Source organism: Lissotriton vulgaris, chromosome 4_1 (genome assembly GCF_964263255.1).
Source record: "Lissotriton vulgaris chromosome 4_1, aLisVul1.2, whole genome shotgun sequence".
Taxonomy (NCBI): domain Eukaryota; kingdom Metazoa; phylum Chordata; class Amphibia; order Caudata; family Salamandridae; genus Lissotriton; species Lissotriton vulgaris.
Window position 1 is genome coordinate 1,819,361,919 of NC_141691.1, and position 21,318 is coordinate 1,819,383,236.

Sequence of the window (21,318 nt, forward strand, 5' to 3'; positions counted from 1 at the left end):
AGTTCTTTCTCTGCCCAAAACAGAAGCAGCTACTGAAGGCCAACACAGCAAAGCACACAGCAAAGTGATAGTCTCTCCTCACAGCTTCTCCAGCTCTTTTTCTTGGCAGGTTCCTTGATCCAGGTGAGTTCTAAAGTTCTGGGGTCTGGGTCCCAAAATGTATACTGCATTTCTTTTTGTTCTCTTGTGACAGAAAGGCCCTGTGCTCAGTCCAAACCAGTTCTGCCCCCTCTGGTCCAGTTTCCTAACAGGAGGTGGGGACAGCATTGTGTAAGGCAGACCAGGCTGAGTCCATTGTAAATAAAACTCTTCCCACTATTTTAAATGAAGCACTGGTCTATTCAACCCAGCTCTGACTCATCAAGAGAAGAAAGGACACACCTCTACCCTCCGCTGGCTGTCTGCAGTGAATACATATCCCAAGCCCCCGTCACTCCAAAGCCAGAGAGTAAATCCACAAATCAGCAGAGGCACACAGGATGGCTAAGCAAGAAAATGCCCATTTTCTAAAAGTGGTATTTTCAAACACACAATATTAAAATCACCTTTACTAAAAGATGCCTTTTTATATTCTGAATTCAGGCAAACTCCATCTTTCAATCTTGTCTCAATGGGAAGTTATACTTATAAGATGTTAAAATAAACTCCCATTCGGGGGGCGAAGCTTGCCATGTAGTGAGATGGCTTCAACTTAGGCGAGCTCCTCTCAGACGCCCTAAATATTCTGCATTTTGGAAACTAAAAAATGGAGAAATAGTGAGGTCTGAAGCTACTGTCGCATCAGGTACCTGTAGGAACCGGGTAATCGCACTCTGCGGCACTCAGCAGCCCGGAACGTAGCACGACGCTCCAGTGGCCTGGTCCTGGCCAACCAAAACTGAAGCAATGGTCTGCCATAGAAAATGTGTCCGAGACGTAGAGCACGCAGCTCAGCCGTGATGAGAGGCACTGCCCAATACGATCGGCGGTGAATCCCTCCTGAATGGACAACACTAAATGGTCGTGCAGCCCGGAACCAGCAGCAGAGAGGAGTTGCTGCTTGGCACGGGGGTATCCATTCTCCAACAACAAACAGTTTCACAAACGCAGCAGTTGATTAAAGTATAGAGCGCATTAATTCTGGTTGTGGAGAAGGAGCGGCCATCGCCGGAGATTGGTCGAGGGACATGACTGGTATGTATAACACAGATAAGTCAGATATCCGCACAAGAGAGTACCCTACTACAGCATTGTAATGTAAAGCATGATAGATCATAGTTAGCTTTTGGCCTCTTATGACGTACCTTAAATGTTGGCAAATGTCTTATTTATAATAATGTGTAGGTACGACACGCTATGTTGAGTTTCTTGGTATATAAGTTGATAGGGTGTCTGCCCATGTGGGATAGTTCACAGGCAATGGGCTGGCAGTTCTCGCCCCTCTGTGTGCTCCACACCAGTTTATTTTTTGGGGTCTCTTTTCATTTTTGAGGGAGAGAGGGAAAGTTGAATTGTATGGTAAATCAAGCCGGGATTGGCTCTGCCATGGGGGATGGGGCGAAGTGGGTGGGGGAGGGGTAAGGGAAGGTAGAAAAAGTCTGGTCAACACTGAAAAATTGTACATACAGGTTTTATCCACATTTGGACTTGGCAGTGGAGGTGGTTACTTGATACAAGAGAAAATAGGTATGGCTGACCTTGCTTTGAGTACCCTAAAACTAACATTCATAACGTGGAATGTTTGAAGACTTCAAAATCTGCAGAAAATATGTAAAGTACTGGCATACTTTGATAGACATGGCATAAATGTAGCATGTATACAAGAAACACGTCATCACTGAAACACGGGTGGGCACAAGATGGGCATCGTACCCCATGGCGTCCTCATTCTCATACGGATGCTAGAGGTGAACTACTGTTAATCAGGCGTAGTACCCCATTCCAACCTATCCACACTATAAAAGATGACCAAGGCCGTTATGATATAGTACAAGGGAATTTTAAAGATACAGTACTGACAATAGTCACTTCCTACGGTCCAAACAATGACAACCCCAGTTTTTTAGGCAGATATATGGTCCAAACTTAGGAATTGCCAAGCGCAACAATAATATGGGGTGCAGATTTCAATACATGCCTAGACCCTGCCCTTGATAGGTCAACTGGAAACGAAAGGCATGGTAAACAAGCGGCCAAAGTACTAAAGGAAGGCATGAAGACTTGGGTGATGTCTGACATATGGAGATTGAGAAATAGAGAACGTAAGGAGGGAACATGCACATCAACAACACATAACAAATGGTCGAGGATAGATTATTGGCTGCTCACACAAGATGCATGTATGTGGACAAAAACGATCGAACACCTACCCAAGATGCTATTGGACCATTCACCTGTCTGCCTCACACTAGAGGTCCCTATGTACATACCTAAGCAATTCACATGAAGGATGCAAGTGAGCGCCCTTCTAGATCAGTTTTACTACAGCGACCTACAACAAGCCAAAAGGGACTATTTTGATTTGTATTCAGGGTCTGTAGATAGTGCAGAGACGTTATGGGAAGCGTTTAAAATTACAATTAGGGGCCACTGCATTAGCAAACATGCTGGGATTTTGAAAGACATTCAGCAACAATTAAACTTGAGGGAGAACATACACAAACGCAAAATTCAACCTTATTAGCAATAATCAGGGAGTGGATGGATGATTACGGAAATTTCTGGCTGTAGCACTTCTGTTAGCTAAACGTTGTGTTGTATATTACGAATATGTCCTATTGTAGAGAAACAGGACACGTCACACACACAAGTCCATGTCCTACCTTTCCCATACACTGTACCCTGCCCACAGGGGTACCTTGGGCCTACCTAAGGGGTGACTCACATGTAATAAAAATGAAGGTTAGGGGTTGGCAAGTGGGTGCACTTGCCAAGTTGACATGGCAGTGAAAACTGTGCGCAGACATTCAAGTGGCAGGTCTGAGATACGTTTACAGGGCTTCTTTTGTGGGTGGCACAATCAGTGCTGCAGGCCCACTTAGTACCATTTGATTTACAGGCCCTGGCACTCCCAGTGCACTTTACTAGGGACTTACCAGTAAATCAGGCATGCCAATCATGGAAACAACAATCCATAACAAGGAAGAACTTGCACATAGGCACTGATCAGCAGTGGCAAAGTGCCCAGAGCATTTAGACCATCAAAACAAAATTCAGCATACAGCAAAAATATAGGAGGCAGAGGCAAAAAGACATCGGAAAACCACGCCAAGGATGCCAGGTCTAATAGTCACACAGGAAGTCAGCCAACTAAACCCTTGGAGTTTGCTTCTTTGTTTCTATAGTCACACAGGAAGTCAGCCAACTGACCCTTGGAATTGCTCCTTTGTCTCTATAGCTGCACAGGAAGTCAGCCAAAGCCAACTGACCCGTGGAGTTTGAATATTTTGTCCTGGGTACAAGTGAGAGCAATTTAATTCCTTCAGGCCTACTCACAGGTCTGAAAAGGCAGGTGCAGTCCTGCTTCTCTTCTTCCATGGGTCCATAAAGTGTTCTGCAATTGATGCCTTGTGGTGCCACATTTATACTTGGCATCAGCTAGTGATTGAGTCATGATCAATGGGGTAAAAGTTCCTAAGGCAACCCTAAACCACTTTTACAGCAGTTAATATCTGCCTTACTGCACACAATTCCCCAGTGCATCTTACTACCAAAACCCTTCACTCCTTGTGCTGAGCCTGTGTTCCCATCCAGAGGTGTGGCCAGAGTGATAAGCAGTCCCCTCCTTTGTGCTCACTCAAAAGCGGTTCTGGGAGTAGCTCTACTCCGACTTGATATAGTGCCAGCTTGATTGGGGGAAAAAAGCTGGTCCTCAGCAGGTGTCACATGTTATATTTACTTGGGACATGGCAGTCCTCTTTGAAGTTAAGTTCCGGGTACCTATCCCAACTGGCCTTCTTGTAGAAAAACACCTCCCCTTACGCAGGGCATTGTCTCTTGTCTGGAAGCAGATTTCATACAGCTTTAAGGTCAAGCACATGTTGGATGGCTGCAGGAAAGATAATATAATTTAGCCTCCCGGAGCTTCAGGCAGGAAAGAGGTAAGCTTCTAACCATTACTATTCCAAAATAATTGCCATTTAATTTGCTTTTTAAAAAGAGCGGTTGAATTATTTTTGTGGCTGATCCTGCACTCCGGATACACAAATAGTATTTTAATAGTACTCTAGATTTTTTATAGAACAGTCAGTCCTTCCACAGTGAAAACAGCCTTTGGGACCTTTTGGGGGTTTGTCACAGCAGGGGCAGAGAGACATTACATTTCTACAAGGCCTTCATAATGTGACATAAACTGCAGCAGTCAGGCTGCAATAGTGCTGTAGTCCACATGTGACATTTACATTCTATGCCATTGATGTATTCCTCAGACCACATACAATGACCTTATATGGAAGTTAAATACGCCAATTAGGAGTTTGCCAGTTTCACTGCTGGGACATGGAAAGCAGTCAGAAAAAAACACAGTATCATTAGCCCAACAAAATGGGTGGCCCATAGCACTTTCTGAAAAAATACATTTGATAATCAATTTGGCCAGTTAGAAATCAGCATTTGTGACTTACTCAAGACATCTGCACCCTAATATAAAGCACACCCACAATTAAATAAACTATTCAATTACCACATATTCGCTCATACATCACTGTTGTGAAAAAAACACCCCTCTTACTGTGTATTGTGTGGCATATCAAAATATATTTACTATAATACAAAGATAACACATTTACTCCATAGAGAGCATCAGGCTTTTTTACCCGTATTACAATTGTTTGTGTGCCTTCTTCTACACAAAATGATGTTTTCTTGTAACTGATAATGAATAACAGCCATAAGTATTCTGGTAGTTATATTTCTGACATCACTAAAGGATAACAATGTTTTAATATACTATTAAAATCTGATTAAATTCCAAAAGAAAGTGGGTCATAGCCATTTCTCTGAATATATTGTTCATGAATAAACTCAGCCTGATCAAGTCATGCATCAGAACTAACATCATCCATGAAAATTATATACGTTTAAGGGCTCATCAATATGATATAAAACGTGGGCAACCAAGTGTTGTCAAAATTTAATTGTAGTTGCTTATGTTAGTGCTTAATTTATTTTACATCTATGTGGTGATACTTCCCGTCACAAGTAGTCACTATTCCAATTTTCTGACTTATTTGTTCCATTTTCGAATAAATGCTTGGAACATAAAGTAAAAGAAGATGTGGATTGTTTTTAAATCACACCTTGATTGGTCATTTATATTTGAATTCTTTTTTATTTTATTTTTTTATTTTTTTATATATTCTTGATTTTTGTTAAGGGAACGTGTACTATTCTATTCACTTTCATCCCTTTTCGAAGTAATCCGAGTTTTAGTTCAATACAGTCACATGTTCTCCCAAGGATGAATGCCGAAGTACTGCAAATGCCCTTATTCTGTCTACATTGATTCAATGCCACCGAGCATTTGCACTATACGACCGTGAACAGATGGCTCAGATGGGCATCTCCTCTGTGTCTACCAAGAAGCACAAATATGGGGAAATAAATGCAATTTATATCTTGTAAAGAATGTCAAATGTTGCACTGAGCAGAAAAACAGTCCCACATGCTGCACATCTTTAGAGTAGTGTTCTTTGTCCACTGCCTAATGAACGTTCCAGATGAAAATAGCATCAGGCTTTGCAACATCCCCTTCGCTTTCGATATCAGTCTATGTTTGGCTGAGTATATCATATTTATTCATGAAAATATTCCTAAATGCAATAATTGCCTTGATACTGTCTTAACCTCTATATAGCAAAACGGATTGACCCTTTTTTCAACTTGATTTATTTTCCAGACGTTAAACGCCTCCAGACAATTTTTAGCCTGAACAGACCCAGACTGTTCTTTTTACTTCTAAGAGAGCTCATCAGAGTGACATTACTCATGCACGTGCTCTTAAATAATCAAAACAACATTTACTGCTTGATGAAGCAATCAGCGGCATAGTGTATTAAGGCTTCATTTTGGCAAGTTTGTAAAATACCAAATTTACTTTCACTAGTTTTAATATCATCATCATACAAAATGCAATGCACCAACCGGATGACAAGCACACCAAGCGCTTCAGACAATTTCCAAAGACATACATACATCTTAAAATACAGGAGTATGCTCACTGAAATATCTATTTTTAAATGTCAGGATCAGTTTGAGGAAAATAGGCAGTTAAACAAATGCAAAATATGACTCCCTAGGTCATCTTCACCATCATCAATGCATGTAATGTAAATACGATAAATGCATTGTTTGATACATTTCAATAATTCCGGGGCATATTATCAAGGGGGTTTATCTCCGCTTTTTTGGCTTTTAAAGCCAAGAAAGCGGAGATAAAATTATCTCCCTATTACCTAGCTGTCGCTAACACCAGTTAGCGACAGCTAGTAGGAGATAGCGATCATCTTGGGCCCCACTTTGCATGTCATTGATATTTATCACTAATGACATGCAAAGTGGGCGTGCCAAGATGTTAGTGACTGGAAACAGTCGCTAACATCGCTATCTCCTATTACCAACTTTTGGAGATATTCGCGCTAAGCGCGAATATCTCCAAAAGCTAACACCTGCCCTGAGCAGTTCTTAGCCATGTTATCCAATGGGAGGTGGATAACATGGCTAAGAGCATTACCTCGGTAATGCATGAATATCGCGGACTTTTCAGCGATATTCATTCATTTGCGGCGATTTTTATCGCATTTGCGATAAACCTTGGTAATACCAAGGTTTATTTGCGGTAAAAATCGCCGCAGCTCAGCGGAAAATTTTTGTCTCTAACCAAGCAATAGTTTATCGCTATTGCTTGGTAATATGCCCCTCCATTATATGGACAAAAGAGAGGTCAAGTGACTGTTTTGTTCTGTCCCTTGTGAGGAAGTGCAGCTTGTTTAAAAGCGCTGGGCGACGAGCTGCAGTACAAGTACTAGGTCACACAGAGAGTGGAAGTGATAACTAGTTGGTGCTCTTGGAGAATGACTGGCAGCACGAAGCGAAGGTACCTCTGGGGAGAGGTAAACGCAATTGAGCTTCCTGGCGAGAAAGCAACAGGAGTCAAACGATTTCCATTATATGTGTGTGTGAGTAAAGAGAGTACTGATTTAAAAAAGAATAGTGTAAAAGCGCTGATTAGTTTGATATGAACAATGTTTTAGTCGCTGAAATGCTCACTGTAGCATGCAGTTCAGAACATTTTATCTTTGGTGCTTAATAATGATGTTTTAAATTTCTATTGTATAGTAAATGCAACACTTCTTTGAGTAAGCTAACCACCTCTTAAATATATTGTTGCAAATGCAAACTTCTAGGTACTTTCCACTGAACAAGCCTATTCTTATATTGTTCAGGGTTGAGAAGTTGTTCTGTAGTTGGATGGATTTTTATGTTTTGCTGCAGATTCTTGTTATCACTGAACAATATTTATTTCTTAACACAATATGCTTTCTCTATACTTATTTCTAGTTCTCGACTAGGATGATTGCGCTGTCTCTGCAAGACATGCTGTATTGAGGATAAGGGCTTTAAAAGCTCCTCCCATTTTTACGGACCGCCCCTGTTACATGTATTGTTACTCAGAGCTTGTGAGCCCTATTTCATTCTTTAAGCTGGAGCACTCAAAACCAGTGCTCAAGGTTTACAGTGCTCTGTTGTAAACAGGGCTGTAACTCCTGCCACATTTGCTGTGCATTCAAAGACCAAGGTCTGTTTTGGATGCAATGCCCTCCTCCTTTCTCCTGCTTGTGAAATGCACAGACTGGCACCATGGTCCCTGTCTTCCTATGGCGGCTGTTGCCTCAATCTCAGAGCTCAACAAGCATTTGCAATGCAATAGGTTTCACATTTGCAAGAGTTTGAACTATCAGCATTGTAAATGACCATGCCTTTTATGTGTTTTAAAAACCTGCAAATGGTGCGTAAACACGCATTTTGTACTTATACTTATTGCTTACGAGAAGCATGGCTGGCAGTAACTGTGCCTCTTTTACTGCTAGCCTTGCTTCTCATAAGCAAGGACTGTAAGTACAATGTGTGTGTTTACGCACCGCATGCATGTTTTCAAAGCACATTAACCCCTTGCGTGCTGCTGTCGGCCGTTGGCCGACGGGAGCACTACCTCGCTAGTGCTGCCGTCAGCCAACGGCCGACGCGGCCCCGCCCATTTTGCGGAAGTGCCACACTGCCGCGAAATTGCGGCCGCGGCAAAGAGAATAATAAAAGGCATTGACATTAACAAGCCCAATAGCTCAAACTCTCGCAAATGCAAGACCTATTGCATTGCAAATGCTTGTTTACTTTATGACTAAACAGTTGGTATTCAAGCAAGGCTGGTATGGATCATCACTTTTTCAAATCTTGGTTGTGAGAGGTAAGGCAGCCCACACTGCCTGTAGAAAGACAGTAATACTGCAGGCAAATACAGGTGCAGGCCGCTGAGACATTAAATAACAATTCGGAGTTATGTGGTTGGCAATGACATGGTAATCTTGGCCACAATAAGGCATGCATTTTGATCATGTAGTTGTAGATGATATTTTCTGTGGGCACTGGTGGTTCCCTCCAGCACTGATGGTGTATGGAGTAAGTGTCAAGTGTCGAGTCTTATGGGGCCCAGATCGTTTCCTATGCCAATGACACCCAGCTTCTCTTCACATGTTGGAAAGGGGAGGATCTGGATGAGGAGAGCATTCGGGATTGTCTCGGGGCGATGTTCAATTGGTTCCAGCGGTGCGGCCTTAAATGTAACTCTGATAAGACGGAGGTGCTGTTTTTTGGCTGTGCCGCGGAGCCTGATTGGCAGGCATGGTGGTCGGCAGATATGTTCCCCCCAGCCCAGGCATCCCAGGTGGCTAAAAACCTGGGAGTTAAGATCGACAACAATCTGACGATGAGATCTCAGATTCTCGGCCTCACGGGCTCATGTTTTGGCATCCTTAGGATGCTCCGGAAGTTCCTTCCTCTGCTCTCTGAAGAGCACAGGAAGATAACGGTGCAAGCTCTGATCGGCTCCAGATTGGATTATGCCAACGTGCTTTATTTAGGTCTCCCGGATTATTTACTGCAGCGATTACAGGCCGTTGGAGTAGCCGTGCGCTATACAAAAATAAAGTTAACATAACATAACATAACACTATCCAAACTTGGAAAGTAGGCCATGCAGGACCCATCTGTATGGGATGATACCGTGTGGCCTCGTTATGCCAAGACAGGGACATTTCCAACCAGCAGTCCAATTAAATGAAAAGCACCCATTTTAGTAAGAAAATAGGCCGCATTGTCTGGCTGTCGCCAGCCAGGGTTGGACGCATGTGTGTTTGTTTTGGTGTTTCTGAAGCACACAACTAGCTGGTTAGGAACAGATCACAGTACAGGGAGCTAACCAGAGTGGGGATACATAGGGAGGAGAGGACAGAGGGAGAAGGTAGAGACAGTGGATGGGATGAGTAGACAACCTATCTTAATTACTGTCCTTTGAAGAAGTACGTTTTCAATTTCTTCCTTCTCTTTAGGAGTCTAGTGCTGTTCTCATGTAGGAAGGATGTTGTTCCTGATTTTGGGTGCACAGGCTGAGAGGACCTCTTTTCTCCACCCTGCTGCATTTAGTGTCTTATTTGCCGATGACACATTTAGGCCCTAATCTGTCACTGTTGGAGCTCCTCATTTGGTGTCCGTTGACCTCCAGATATTGTCAGTTTGTTTGCTAGGCAGACATGGGTCTTGGTGTGTAAAGGGCCTTGAAAGGGATGCAGCTGGTTCTAGAGATGATCTGAGGTTGCAGAGGGAGCCAGTGCAGATCCTTTGGCGCAAGGGTGATGTGGTAGACACTATTCAGCCCCTTACTAAGCAGTGCTTGTAGGAACTATGCCTCTCACCAGATTAAGGGTGGTGTCTGGGGTGTCTGTACCCAGGGCATTGCCTCCATATAGGGCTTGCTCTGTTGGTCTAATGTCTTCTCATGGGCGAAAAGGTTTCACTCTTTTTAGACGAGATTCAGTTACGAAAGAAATGTCTTTCTGTAATCGCCTTCCATCTGATTATTACTGTCTGCCAAACTTATTTAGTAGCTTCCTTGTGGATGCTATACATCTTTCAATATGGCTTCTGAAGAGAACAGTCTGCTACTGGCAAAGTACCCAAAGTGACAGCCTTCACAAACTCATCTCTGAACAAAGGGCTGGAGAAAATCTACCTTCAGGTTGGGAAGGGGTATAACACACCAGCAAACCTTGTGGCTGTGTATAGGAAGTGTTTTAACTATGGAAAAAATTATTTTCCATGTGAAGTGAAAAAAAAAAAAGTACATTCGCATGGAGGGATTGCTTACCCCCAGTGCAGAGTTCTACAGTGTGTATGAATCAGAATCTCAGTATTGGGCCTGGGAAGACACCTGTGAACTGCCAAACTCATATCTACCCTCTGTGAGGGAGCCTATGCCACGGTCGATCTTTTGGACATTTCTTTATGAATGAAGCCCAATAAATGTAAGGGGTGGCAAAGCCCAGTAAACGTAAGGGATGGCAAAGCCCAATAAATGTAAGGGGTGGCAAAGCCCAGTAAACGTAAGGGATGGCAAAACCCAATAAATGTAAGGGGTGGTAAAGCCCAATAAATGTAAGGGGTGGCAAAGCCCAATAAATGTGAGGGGGGCAAAGCCCAATAAATGTAAGGGATGTTAAAGCCCAATAAATGCAAGGGGTGGCAAAGCCCAATAAATGCAAGGGGTGGCAAAGCCCAATAAATGTAAGGGATAGCAAAGCCCAATAAATGTAAGGGGGCAAAGCTCAATAAATGTAAGGGGTGGCAAAGCCCAATAAATGTGAGGGGGGCAAAGCCCAATAAATGTAAGGGATGGCAAAGCCCAATAAATGTAAGGGATGGCAAAGCCCAGTAAAGGTAAGGGATGGCAAAGCCCAATAAATGTAAGGGATGGCAAAGCCTAATAAATGTAAGGGATGGCAAAGCCCAATAAATGCAAGGGGTGGCAAAGCCCAGTAAACATAAGGGATGGCAAAGCCCAATAAATGTAAGGGGTGGCAAAGCCCAATAAATGCAAGGGATGGCAAAGCCCAATAAATGCAAGGGGTGGCAAAGCCCAATAAATGTAAGGGATGGCAAAGCCCAATAAATGTAAGGGGACAAAGCTCAATAAATGTAAGGGGTGGCAAAGCCCAATAAATGTGAGGGGGGCAAAGCCCAATAAATGTAAGGGATGGCAAAGCCCAATAAATGCAAGGGGTGGCACAGCCCAATAAATGTAAGGTATGGCAAAGCCCAATAAATGTAAGGGATGGCAAAGCCTAATAAATGTAAGGAATGGCAAAGCCCAATACATGTAAGGGGAGGCAAAGCACAAAAGCAGGACCGCCACTGCTCTTTTAGGAATTGTAAGAGTATGTTTGCTTCTGCTCACAAGAGTGTGATGTCTTGAAGGGGAGTTCATGTCGTGCCTCATTACCACAGGGAATGTCACATCTGTTCCAGGAATCAAAAACAAAGCACAGTGCACTGCCAGGTCAAAAGGCGTGCAAGAGATTTTGCTGAATCTTTCAAAGGCTCTAACCCTTTGCTTCACGAGCCAGACATCCTCAGAGAGCTCCTCATGATTCCCTTTGTGGAGAGAGCTTCCATTCCAGTGGAGTCCCTCCACCTTGTCCCTCCACCTTGTGTGTCCAGCGGTGCAAAGGACAGACTCTGATGCCATGGAAGTGGTCGCTAGACTGAGCATTGTTATACTGTGCTGTTGGGCATCACCGGGACTTCCTTGGCGTGTATCCCCTTTGGTAAATGAGGAGAGAATAATGGTGCAATCCGTGTTACATGGGTACATGGTGTTGCGGGCACCGGGCAATCCCCCGAGGTCAACAGGTCACTACGGCAGTGGGGGCTCTCGCGGACATGTGACGAACAAGAAGCCTGCTAGCTTTCACACCACCATGCTTGATTTTCACAACACCGCAGGGCCCATTTCAGTTGCGTAATTAAGACCTATGAGCCGACGCAGTCCACTTTTATTTAATAGATAAATGAAGCAAATGGCTCTGTCTTTATAAATGTGATCACGATGTTTAGCTTGCTAAACTACCAGCCTTCTGACAAATTAGACGTCAGTTAGCCCATCGACCCGTCAGCGTGCTCCGCTCAGCAAATCACTGGCCCTCGTGCTTGGCTTTATAATGATAGTGTTTTACTTAACCACGTCTATAGTCATTTATTAAACCCTGCAAAGGCTTTAATGAACATTGCATTTCTATGCAAATAAAATGTTTTGCTGCCAATTGACATCGATTCCCTTTGAGGTAAAGGTGGTAAAATGAAGCTTGTTTTGCATAGGGAAAGTAACGACACAATTTCTCCAAACTTGATTTTATATACTGGTTCATATTGCACTTGCCTCGTTTCAGAGCATTTTAAATATAAGGTGTTAAGCAACATAGGAGTATCATTGCTCGTTGAAACCTTTAATAAATGATACAAGATAATTGCAAAGAAAAAGTGGGCATATAATCCAATATTTAAGTTTCATGTTTCAGAAGCCCATGGCCAAGTGCTGTGGCGCTCATCAGAATATTTGAAAGTAACAAAATCAGGTACTAACTGCCAGAGAAGATTAAGTGATTTACCCAGAATTACAAGATGCTGGGCTGACACCGAGACTTGAATCTGGTTCCCCATCTCTGAAGTCGGCAGCTCTAGCCATTATGTCACTCCCTACCCCCACTTTCATAGTTAGTGGTTGGCTACACTAACAGGAGAAATGGGGGTGTGCAAGCTGCCTCCTGACGAGAGCCCCAGCACTTATTTGTTTCCATTTCAACCACTGGGTGATAGTTTACTATCAGTGGGCGCCACTGATCTGGTTTGTAATGGGCCTCAAGCTTTAACATAAAATTGGCAGATCCAATGTCTTATGTACATTGAGAATCTCCACACCCTCATTAGGTACACAAACATAATGTAAGTAAGGTGGTGTTATCAAGATACTGGAAGAATTGGCAGAAAAGCAAAGGTTGAGATAACATGGATTTGGTGAAAAGAGGTCAGAAAGAATGATTCCTAAAAAAAAATAGGTCCAGAGGAAAATGTTAGAAAAACTAAATAGATTTAAAAAATTTGAATCAAGCAGTTATAGGAAAAATGTTAGAGGGAATGTGCCGGTAACTGGGCACATAGGGCAACATTGATACTTCATCACTGTAATGCAGTGTGAATGGACCCACATCTTGGAATGGCTGGGAGCATTCCTCTAATTTCAGCATTATATATAATAGCACGTGTCTCCATGCATCTGTATACGCATTGAACAACCCTGATCTTTTCAATCAAAACATTTGTAGGAAAATGCCTCCTCTTGCATGATCTTCCTTATTTTTTGGGACTGATTGAATCAGTGCATTGGGACTCTGCTAACTATGTCCTAGTGCATGTGCTCTAATCCCTAAAACATGCCAAAAAGATTATAGTGTTGAATGGCATATTTAACGTAGCTATAAGTCTCATAAGTATAGGGTACAAAATGTACCCTTGGCCTGTAAGTCTGCAGCACCCATTGTGGCACCCACTGAAGTGGTAAGTAATCCACTGGCACAACGAGCAAGGGAACCCCATTTGGCATACTAATTCCCCTTACTTTGGGATTTAAGTTAGCCTGGCTGATGAGGGGTCCCAAGATGCTTGTTTCTGGTCAAGGGATAACCTGACCTGGCAGTTCAGGCTGGATTGTTCCCACAGGGAGCATATTCAATACTGATTTGCATCAGTGACTGGGAGTGAATATCTGATTTGTTTGGCATTCTGTCCAGCATATGATCTTTTTATTTTGTTGCCCTAGTTGAGAAGGGTATGCCTAGACATGGGTCCTGTGCTCCCTGTGCCACGGGATGCAAGCTGGCCTGGCTGATGAGGGGTGATACCCTGAAAATGGTCCCAGGATGCTTGTTTCCGGTCCAGGGACGAACCAGCTTGGCAGTTTGAGCTGGACAGTTCCCACAAGTACATGGGTCAAGACTGATTTGCATATGGCTGGGGGCACACTGGGGTGGCACAGTGAGCTAAAAAACAGTGGGTTTCACCCAGATCTCTTAATTGGGGATGAGTGTTTGGTTTATTAAGCATTCCATCGATAATCTGTTGCTGCAACACTTTTCACCATAGGTGGGATGAGTATGCCCAGACGGGGGTCCCTTTCTTGGTGTGCCACTGGATTCAGGCTAGTCTGGCTGATGAGGGGTGATAGCACAAAACCGGTCCCAGGAGGCTTGTATCCAGTCCAGGGGGGCCCGGCTTGGCAGTTCAGGATGGATTGTTCCCATGAGGAGCAGGGTCAATACGGATTTACATATGGCTGGGTCCAAACTAGGGTGCAAAGTCAGCAAAAGAACAATGGATTAAACCCAGCTCTCTTGAGTGGGGTGAGTGTTATATTTATTCAGCATTCCTTCCATAATTTTTTGCTGCAACAATTTTCACCCTAAGTGGGATGAATATGGCCAGACGTGGGTCCCCTGCTCGCTGTGTCACTGGATTCAAGATAGCCTGGCTGATGAGGGGTGATATTCTGAATCTGGTCCCAGGATGCTAGCTTCCAGTCCAGGTTGACCTGGCTTGATAGTTTGAATTGGACTGTTCCCATGAGGAACATGATGAAGAATGATTTGCATATGGATGGGTCCAAACTAATGTGGGGTAGTGAGCAACAGAACAATGGATTTAACCAAGGTCTCTTGACTGAGAGTGAGTGTTTGATTTATTCAGCATTCTGTCCATCATTTGTTGCTGCAACAAATTTCGCCCTAAGTAGGATGGGTATGCCCAGATATGGCTACCTTGCTCTCTGTGCCATTGAATTCAAACCATCCTGGCTATTGAGCGTGTTACCTCGAAACCAATGCCATGGTAATTGTTTCAGTTCCAGAGAGGACCCGGCTTGGAACATCAGGGTCAGGACTGATTTGCATATGGCTGGGTCCAAACTGGGGTGGCGTAGTGAGCAAAAGATCAAGGGATTGAACCCTGATCTCTTGGCTGGGGGTGAGAGTTTAATGTATTCAACATTCCGTCTGTCATTTGTTGCTGCAGACACTTTCTAAAAGTAGCATTTCTAAAATATTAATGTGAAATCCAACTTCACCAGTAAGTAGGATTTTTCACTACCATTCTAAACATGCCAAACATGGCATCCCCACTCCTTTCTTATCAGGAATTACCACTTAAAAGTATATAAGGGAATTCCCAATGTTTGCCTATGGTAGGAGTAGGCCTCACAGCAGGGAAAACAAAAAGGCTGTTTGTCACTACCAGGACATGCAAGACATAAAAGTACATGTCCTTCCTTTTACTTACTCAGCACCCTGTCGATAGGGCTACCTAGGGCCTACCTTAGAGCTGACTGATGTGTAATAAAAGTGGAGATTAAGGTTTGGCAAGCAGTTTTAAATGGCAAGTCAAAGTCGCATTAAACTGCGCACACAGGGGCCTTCAGTGGCAGGCCTGAAACACGTTTGAAAGACTGCTTCTGTGGGTGGCACAAACAGTGCTGAAGAAGCACTAGTAACATTTCATTTACAGGCTCTGGGTATATGGTATAAACATTTACAAAGGTCTTACAAGTAAATCAAATATGCCAAATAGGTGTGAACCACCCTCCTGGTCTTCGAGGTTGTTTCCCAGTGTGCCCTAACAAACGTATCCAGGACTGAAGGTCCAGCTTGGTGGAATCCCTATCCATAGCTTGTCCCCTCTCCATTCAGAACCCCTTCTGCTCCTCCTCACTGTAAAACAACAGTTCATTGAGATCAAAAGTTGACTTCATTTTGGTAAGGTACTAAACTACTGGTGCATACAGTAACACAATGAATGCACCACAACAGATACTTCACACAGTGTTATATAAAAAAGGCACTATATTGAACATAACACAATAAGGTCAAAACATTATGAACAACATAAGTAGTGCAATCAATGCAGGATTAAAGGAAGGCTCATATGTTGCAACAACATGAATTACATAATCAATGCAAGAGATACAGAATTAAAGAAAAGTGTATATCACCTACACAGTGCAAATATTGCAAGAATAAAGAAACAATCTCAGGTAATGCAGGAAAATCACCTTGATACTTTTGGTTTGGCAGAACACAAATTTATAGCAATAACAATTGCAGAAGTATTCCTAGGTTGCTCTTGCACCGTAGACAGAGTGTTCTAAGGCACCCTTACTCGAGTTTCCCAGTATAGGATTTGCTTGACTACAAGGAGACGTCCCTCCTCCAAGTCACATGACCTAAATCAACCGGGGGAAACAAGTCTAGGGCAAAGATTAGCTGCCTGCTTCATGAAGGTTGGCTGCTGGTCCAAGCAGATCAGTGGGCCTAAATTCCAAGCCTGAAATGCCACTCCCCATCTTGCAGCGTGTCCACAACCCTCTGGGGCCCCCCAAACTGCCAATAGTCCTGTGGCAGGCCCACCCAGTAAGGAGCACAGGAGGACTGCACGGCTCACTTGAGCCCTAGTCACTCACCGCACCTCTGGAAGGGCCCAACTCTGCAGGATCCACAGGCCACAGTCGACCTTCTGAATGTCACTGAGGGCGCTTGTCAGAAATACCATGGACCCCGGAGACGGGGTCCATAATTTAAAATTTCAGTCACGCCATTCTGGTCACACATGGCGCTGCTCTGGGGGCAGAGCCAGGCTACTGGGCCTTGTGTGCATGGCATGCCCCTGGTTGCTGAGCAGTGTGTCGCACTGAGAAGCGCTGCAGCGACTTCTTCTCTGATGGCTGCCATCTTCATTCTCCACCCACTGCGGCAAATACCAGTTATGCACCAGGAGGCGGGGTGCAGCATGAGGCAGTGGGGTACTATTGATCTTGGCCACAACACATTACTGAAATCTGCCACACCTGCTTTCCCTGCATTCACAGTGATTTAGAGGCAATTCTGATCCTTGTCTCTCTTGGCTACCAGACCTAGGAGCCACAGAGTCCCATGGCAGAACAAATGTGCCATTTGTCTTTGTTGATCCTGAGACCTTGTGAACATGGGGTAAGCCAACAAGCCCTAGGAAAGCCCTCGGGGGCACATCGAGGTAGCAGACTGTAGGCCACCTCATTCAGAAAGTTGCAAAGTGGCACTCCATCCTTCAGTCCAGCAATCAGCAGGCCAACAGAGCAAAGCAGTAAAATAAAAGGGTTGTTTCTCCTGGCAGCACAGCAGTCCAGAACATGAAATCATAAAAAATACATGTATTACCTTTTACTTACACAGCACCCTGCCCATAGGGCCAACCAGGGCCTACTGTAGGGGTGACCTATGTGTACTAAAAGGGAAGTTTAAGGCACACTGCAGTGGCAGACCTGCAACAGGTTTGAAAGGCTATTTCTGTGGGTGGCCAATTTCCCCTACCACAACATGCACCGCTTTATAAAATAAATAAACACTCATAAAAGGTCAATAAATAAATATACCATGAATGTCATATTTCTTGAATTTTATCTGCTGCATTGCCTAAATTTATAAATTGAACGTCTTAATTACAATTCCTTGAACGAAAAGTTATTTGTGGTTCAAGGTCAAAGAGCCTATTGTATTCACACATTACTTGTCTAACAAAATGCATTGAAAACGTGCACATTTAAGTCTAGTAAATCAACATAATGAATTTGGGATCTTTCAGATGTTTGAAGGATGGTCCAGACTCCTCAGGCATGAGCCTTCTAAGCAACACAAATTAAACATTATAATGTGGGGAACCAGTGAATAAACACTCCCATGGATTATCCACAAGACCTATGTGCCGTGGAAATGTACGTTCACTGATTTATCTTTTTTCTTCAGAGCAGTATTTTTCTATTTGAAGAATTTTCTCATTCTCCCCCTGAAATATGATGGTTTGCCTTCCCCTACCACCGATGAGGTACACACCATGGCACCCTTTTGAGAGTATTTGTAAGAGAAATCATGTAACATGTTTGTGACTCCATACAATATTCTGAGTTCGTAAGAGTTCTATGCATTTTTCATGATCTCCAGGAACACCGTTTCCCCGCCCTTTTGACTTTGACATAGAATTAGATTTTCTGCAATACTAAATTGAATATCAAGACAGATTTTCCTGCAGATCCTGATTCTGCAATAAGGAGCTGAAACGATGCTTGTCAATGACTCCAATGCTCACTTGGATGAATTGGACCAAGGTCTATACACAAAGCAATTCACTGGGACAAGTAAACCTGCTCTCATTTTCCTGGGTCTGCTCCTTAGAAGGCATGTGCACTGAGACAAATCCTGGCCCAAAGACTCAACTGACTGTACACGCTGCTGGATTACTGTAAGGGTTGGAGAGCAATGGAATCCATCCTGTGGCTAACAATGTGAAATAAAGTGTATGTGAAAGTTTGAGCGTTCAAAGGTGATGCCTTCTTCGTGTGATTCTTCACAAACACACAGAAGATTTACAGAGGGTGGAAATACCATTCTAGTACTTAAGTCCATTGATACTTTTTTCTTTGTCTAAAATTACATAGGATTTGTTTGTCTGTATCACAGCTTTAAACAATGGTACAATAGTAGTCACACATCTTACACCTAATGACCATATAATTTTGCAGTGTGATACAAGTCTTTGGTTGAAGTCAGGGTCTTAGAAGATAAAGTAGCATGTGTTTGCCATTGGAACAAGGCTGGGGAAGGAATATTAAACTTTTCTTTAAATTATTAAAGAAAGGTAAGAATTTAGAACATAGTACAATTCAATATACGTATTTCCCGAAATAGAAGACATCTTGTCCTTCCTCTGTTATTCAAAAATGTGCGTGTGCCTTTTCTAAAGTTACCGATTTTCATAAAGAATTTGTACTTTAGTATTATGACATAAAAGCGAAGAAACTGCTAGCCTAACCTTTAAAGACATCAAGTCAAACATATTTCATACTCGTACTCCCATAATTATGTGTCTATCCTGCCGTATTCCTCAACCCTTCGTGTAAATGAAGCAATACAAACACAATGTGTGCCGATAATATCTTAACCTTCCCCTCACTGACAATCTTATCTTGCATAGTCCTACGTCTAGTCTTAAGCTCTTAAGAGAAACAGTGTACAACATGAGGTGTGGCAAAGCGCAGTGATGGAATATAATCTTACGTCTTTAAAAACATGGGTTAATGTTTCTTTGTAAATCCATGTATATTCACACTAAAAGAGACAGAGCAGGAATAGTCCGGTAAATATAATTTAAAAATACGTAAGAAGGGAGATTTACTTAAGTACATTTCCTTACCTTCACATTTAGGGATAGGACCACTCCACATGACCTTTCCATCCATCAGTATGCATGTTATTGTTTCTGAGCCTTGAGTTTTTATAAATCCTTCTTCACAAATGACAGAAACTATGCTCCCAAGCTGAAAGTTGTCACCAAATCGACGAGCATTGATTGGTATTCCCGGATCAGGGCACTCGTTGTGTCCAAATGCTGAAACACAAAATGCACTATGAGATTTTTCTTGAAGTTGCAATTCAAAATTCACCAAGAGTTAACCATAGTAAGATTTTGGAAACATGATGCTGAATAACGTGAAGGAATTGTTTGGCAATCACAGTTTAGTGACTGACACTGAAGGCGACATTACACTCTGCCGTGATTCACAAACAAATGTTGTACATCTGAACGGGCATGCATCCAGAGCAATGACTTTCTGGAATTCTGAGAGCTTTTCTGGTTTACAAAGGGAAAGATGTCCAGCCACATCATCCCAGTCATAATAATATTAATATTTCTACATTTTCAAAGGGCGACTTATCACCCCTAAATGTATCCAGGTTCAGGGGCTCACCAGGGAGATTAAGTGAGCTACTGCCCAGAGTCACATGATGCTGGGCTGAGCTGCCATCGGTGCCGGAGATCGAACTGCGAGCACCACGCTCCGGCGTTAGCCACTCTGGCTGCTGGACCACACCTCTCCCTCAAGACATACATTAAGAATGGTTCTATGAATTCATTGGCACACCAGAGCATTAGCACTGCCTCTGCAGTCAATTGTACATGCTGTATCATGCCTATTAAAAAAACATCATCTTTGTGGAGTGACAGTCCCGTGTCTATTGATATTGCCACGGGACAAAACACTTTCTAGATTGAGAAACTAATTTTCTCACAGTTGCATGAAGTTTGAAGAGTTTTGTGCCCCTTACAATTTCAGAAATTGATTGACCCATGTTCTTCACAGCAGTAATTCTCTCCAATCTAGCAACACATGCTGTTGGACCCTGAAGTCCCATTTTCACCTGTTCTTCATCCCGTGCTGCTGTGATGAAAGTGTGCTGTACAGCACTGATGGAGTTACTGCTCTGCCTCCTCCAATCAAGTAACATGGAATTCTGGACCATGAAGTTCTGTTTTTACCAGTTCTGCCCAGCGGGTAGGGCAAGCACACTTAATAGCTTTGATGGAGTTTCTGCCCCGCCTCCTCCAACCAAGCAACATGGGATTCTTGCCACTCATGTCCTTTTTTCACCAATTCTGTATCTCTCAATATTTCCATGGTAGGAAGAAGTTAGGCAAACGTTTGTGAACATCCACAAACTCACTTTTGTGTTTGTGTTCACAGACTGAAGTTAAATCACACCTTGAAATGCCCATTCCCTATCCTTTCCAAAGGATTTAGATAAGGCTGTAACCAATTATGTGAGTCCATGATGATATCACTCCAAATCAAAGATTAAATCATTTTATTAGTGCCAAAGATTAACCCATCAGATTAGAAATGAGCATGGCCTGGATAAAACAGAAAAAATCATAGTGAAACTGGAAAATTGTGATTAAAGTTTCTCTAGTAAAAACTATGAAAGGGAAGGTTGATACAACCAGAAGAGCACACTTTTACTCACAATCGTAATATTAAAGTGACATTATTAAGCTAACTCCCAACATCATTTCAAAAATGTACAAAAAATCAATTGTCTAAATGATTCAAAAGTAGTGAGTTCAAAATGCAAAGATGATCTTTTTTTATTTTGCAGACGGCTTGTTCGCCAATTTTGCTGTTTGACTGCCCAGTTTAGAGTGCCTCAGCAGGCTCTGCTGTCAGAAACCTTTATCCAATAGCCCACCTCCCACAGAGACAAATGTTAATGTACCTCAGACTGGCCGCCCAACTTAGGGTAGCCCTTCCAAAGCACATTTTTCCTCCCTTGGATCCTCAGTGTGAAGCTACCAGTGCCAAAGAGTAATGAAGAAATAACCCAG

General features: G+C 43.0%; 1 protein-coding gene across 1 annotated transcript in view; it reads right to left on the reverse strand.

Annotated features, from left to right (window-relative positions):
- Positions 1–21,318, reverse strand: part of CSMD3 (CUB and Sushi multiple domains 3) — a 2,596,150-nt gene that overhangs the window by 1,325,382 nt on the left and 1,249,450 nt on the right. The window contains exon 16 of the mRNA XM_086918068.1: positions 19,351–19,545. Within this exon, the coding sequence (XP_086774194.1) occupies positions 19,351–19,545 (195 nt within the window). The remainder of the gene's footprint in view (positions 1–19,350; positions 19,546–21,318) is intronic.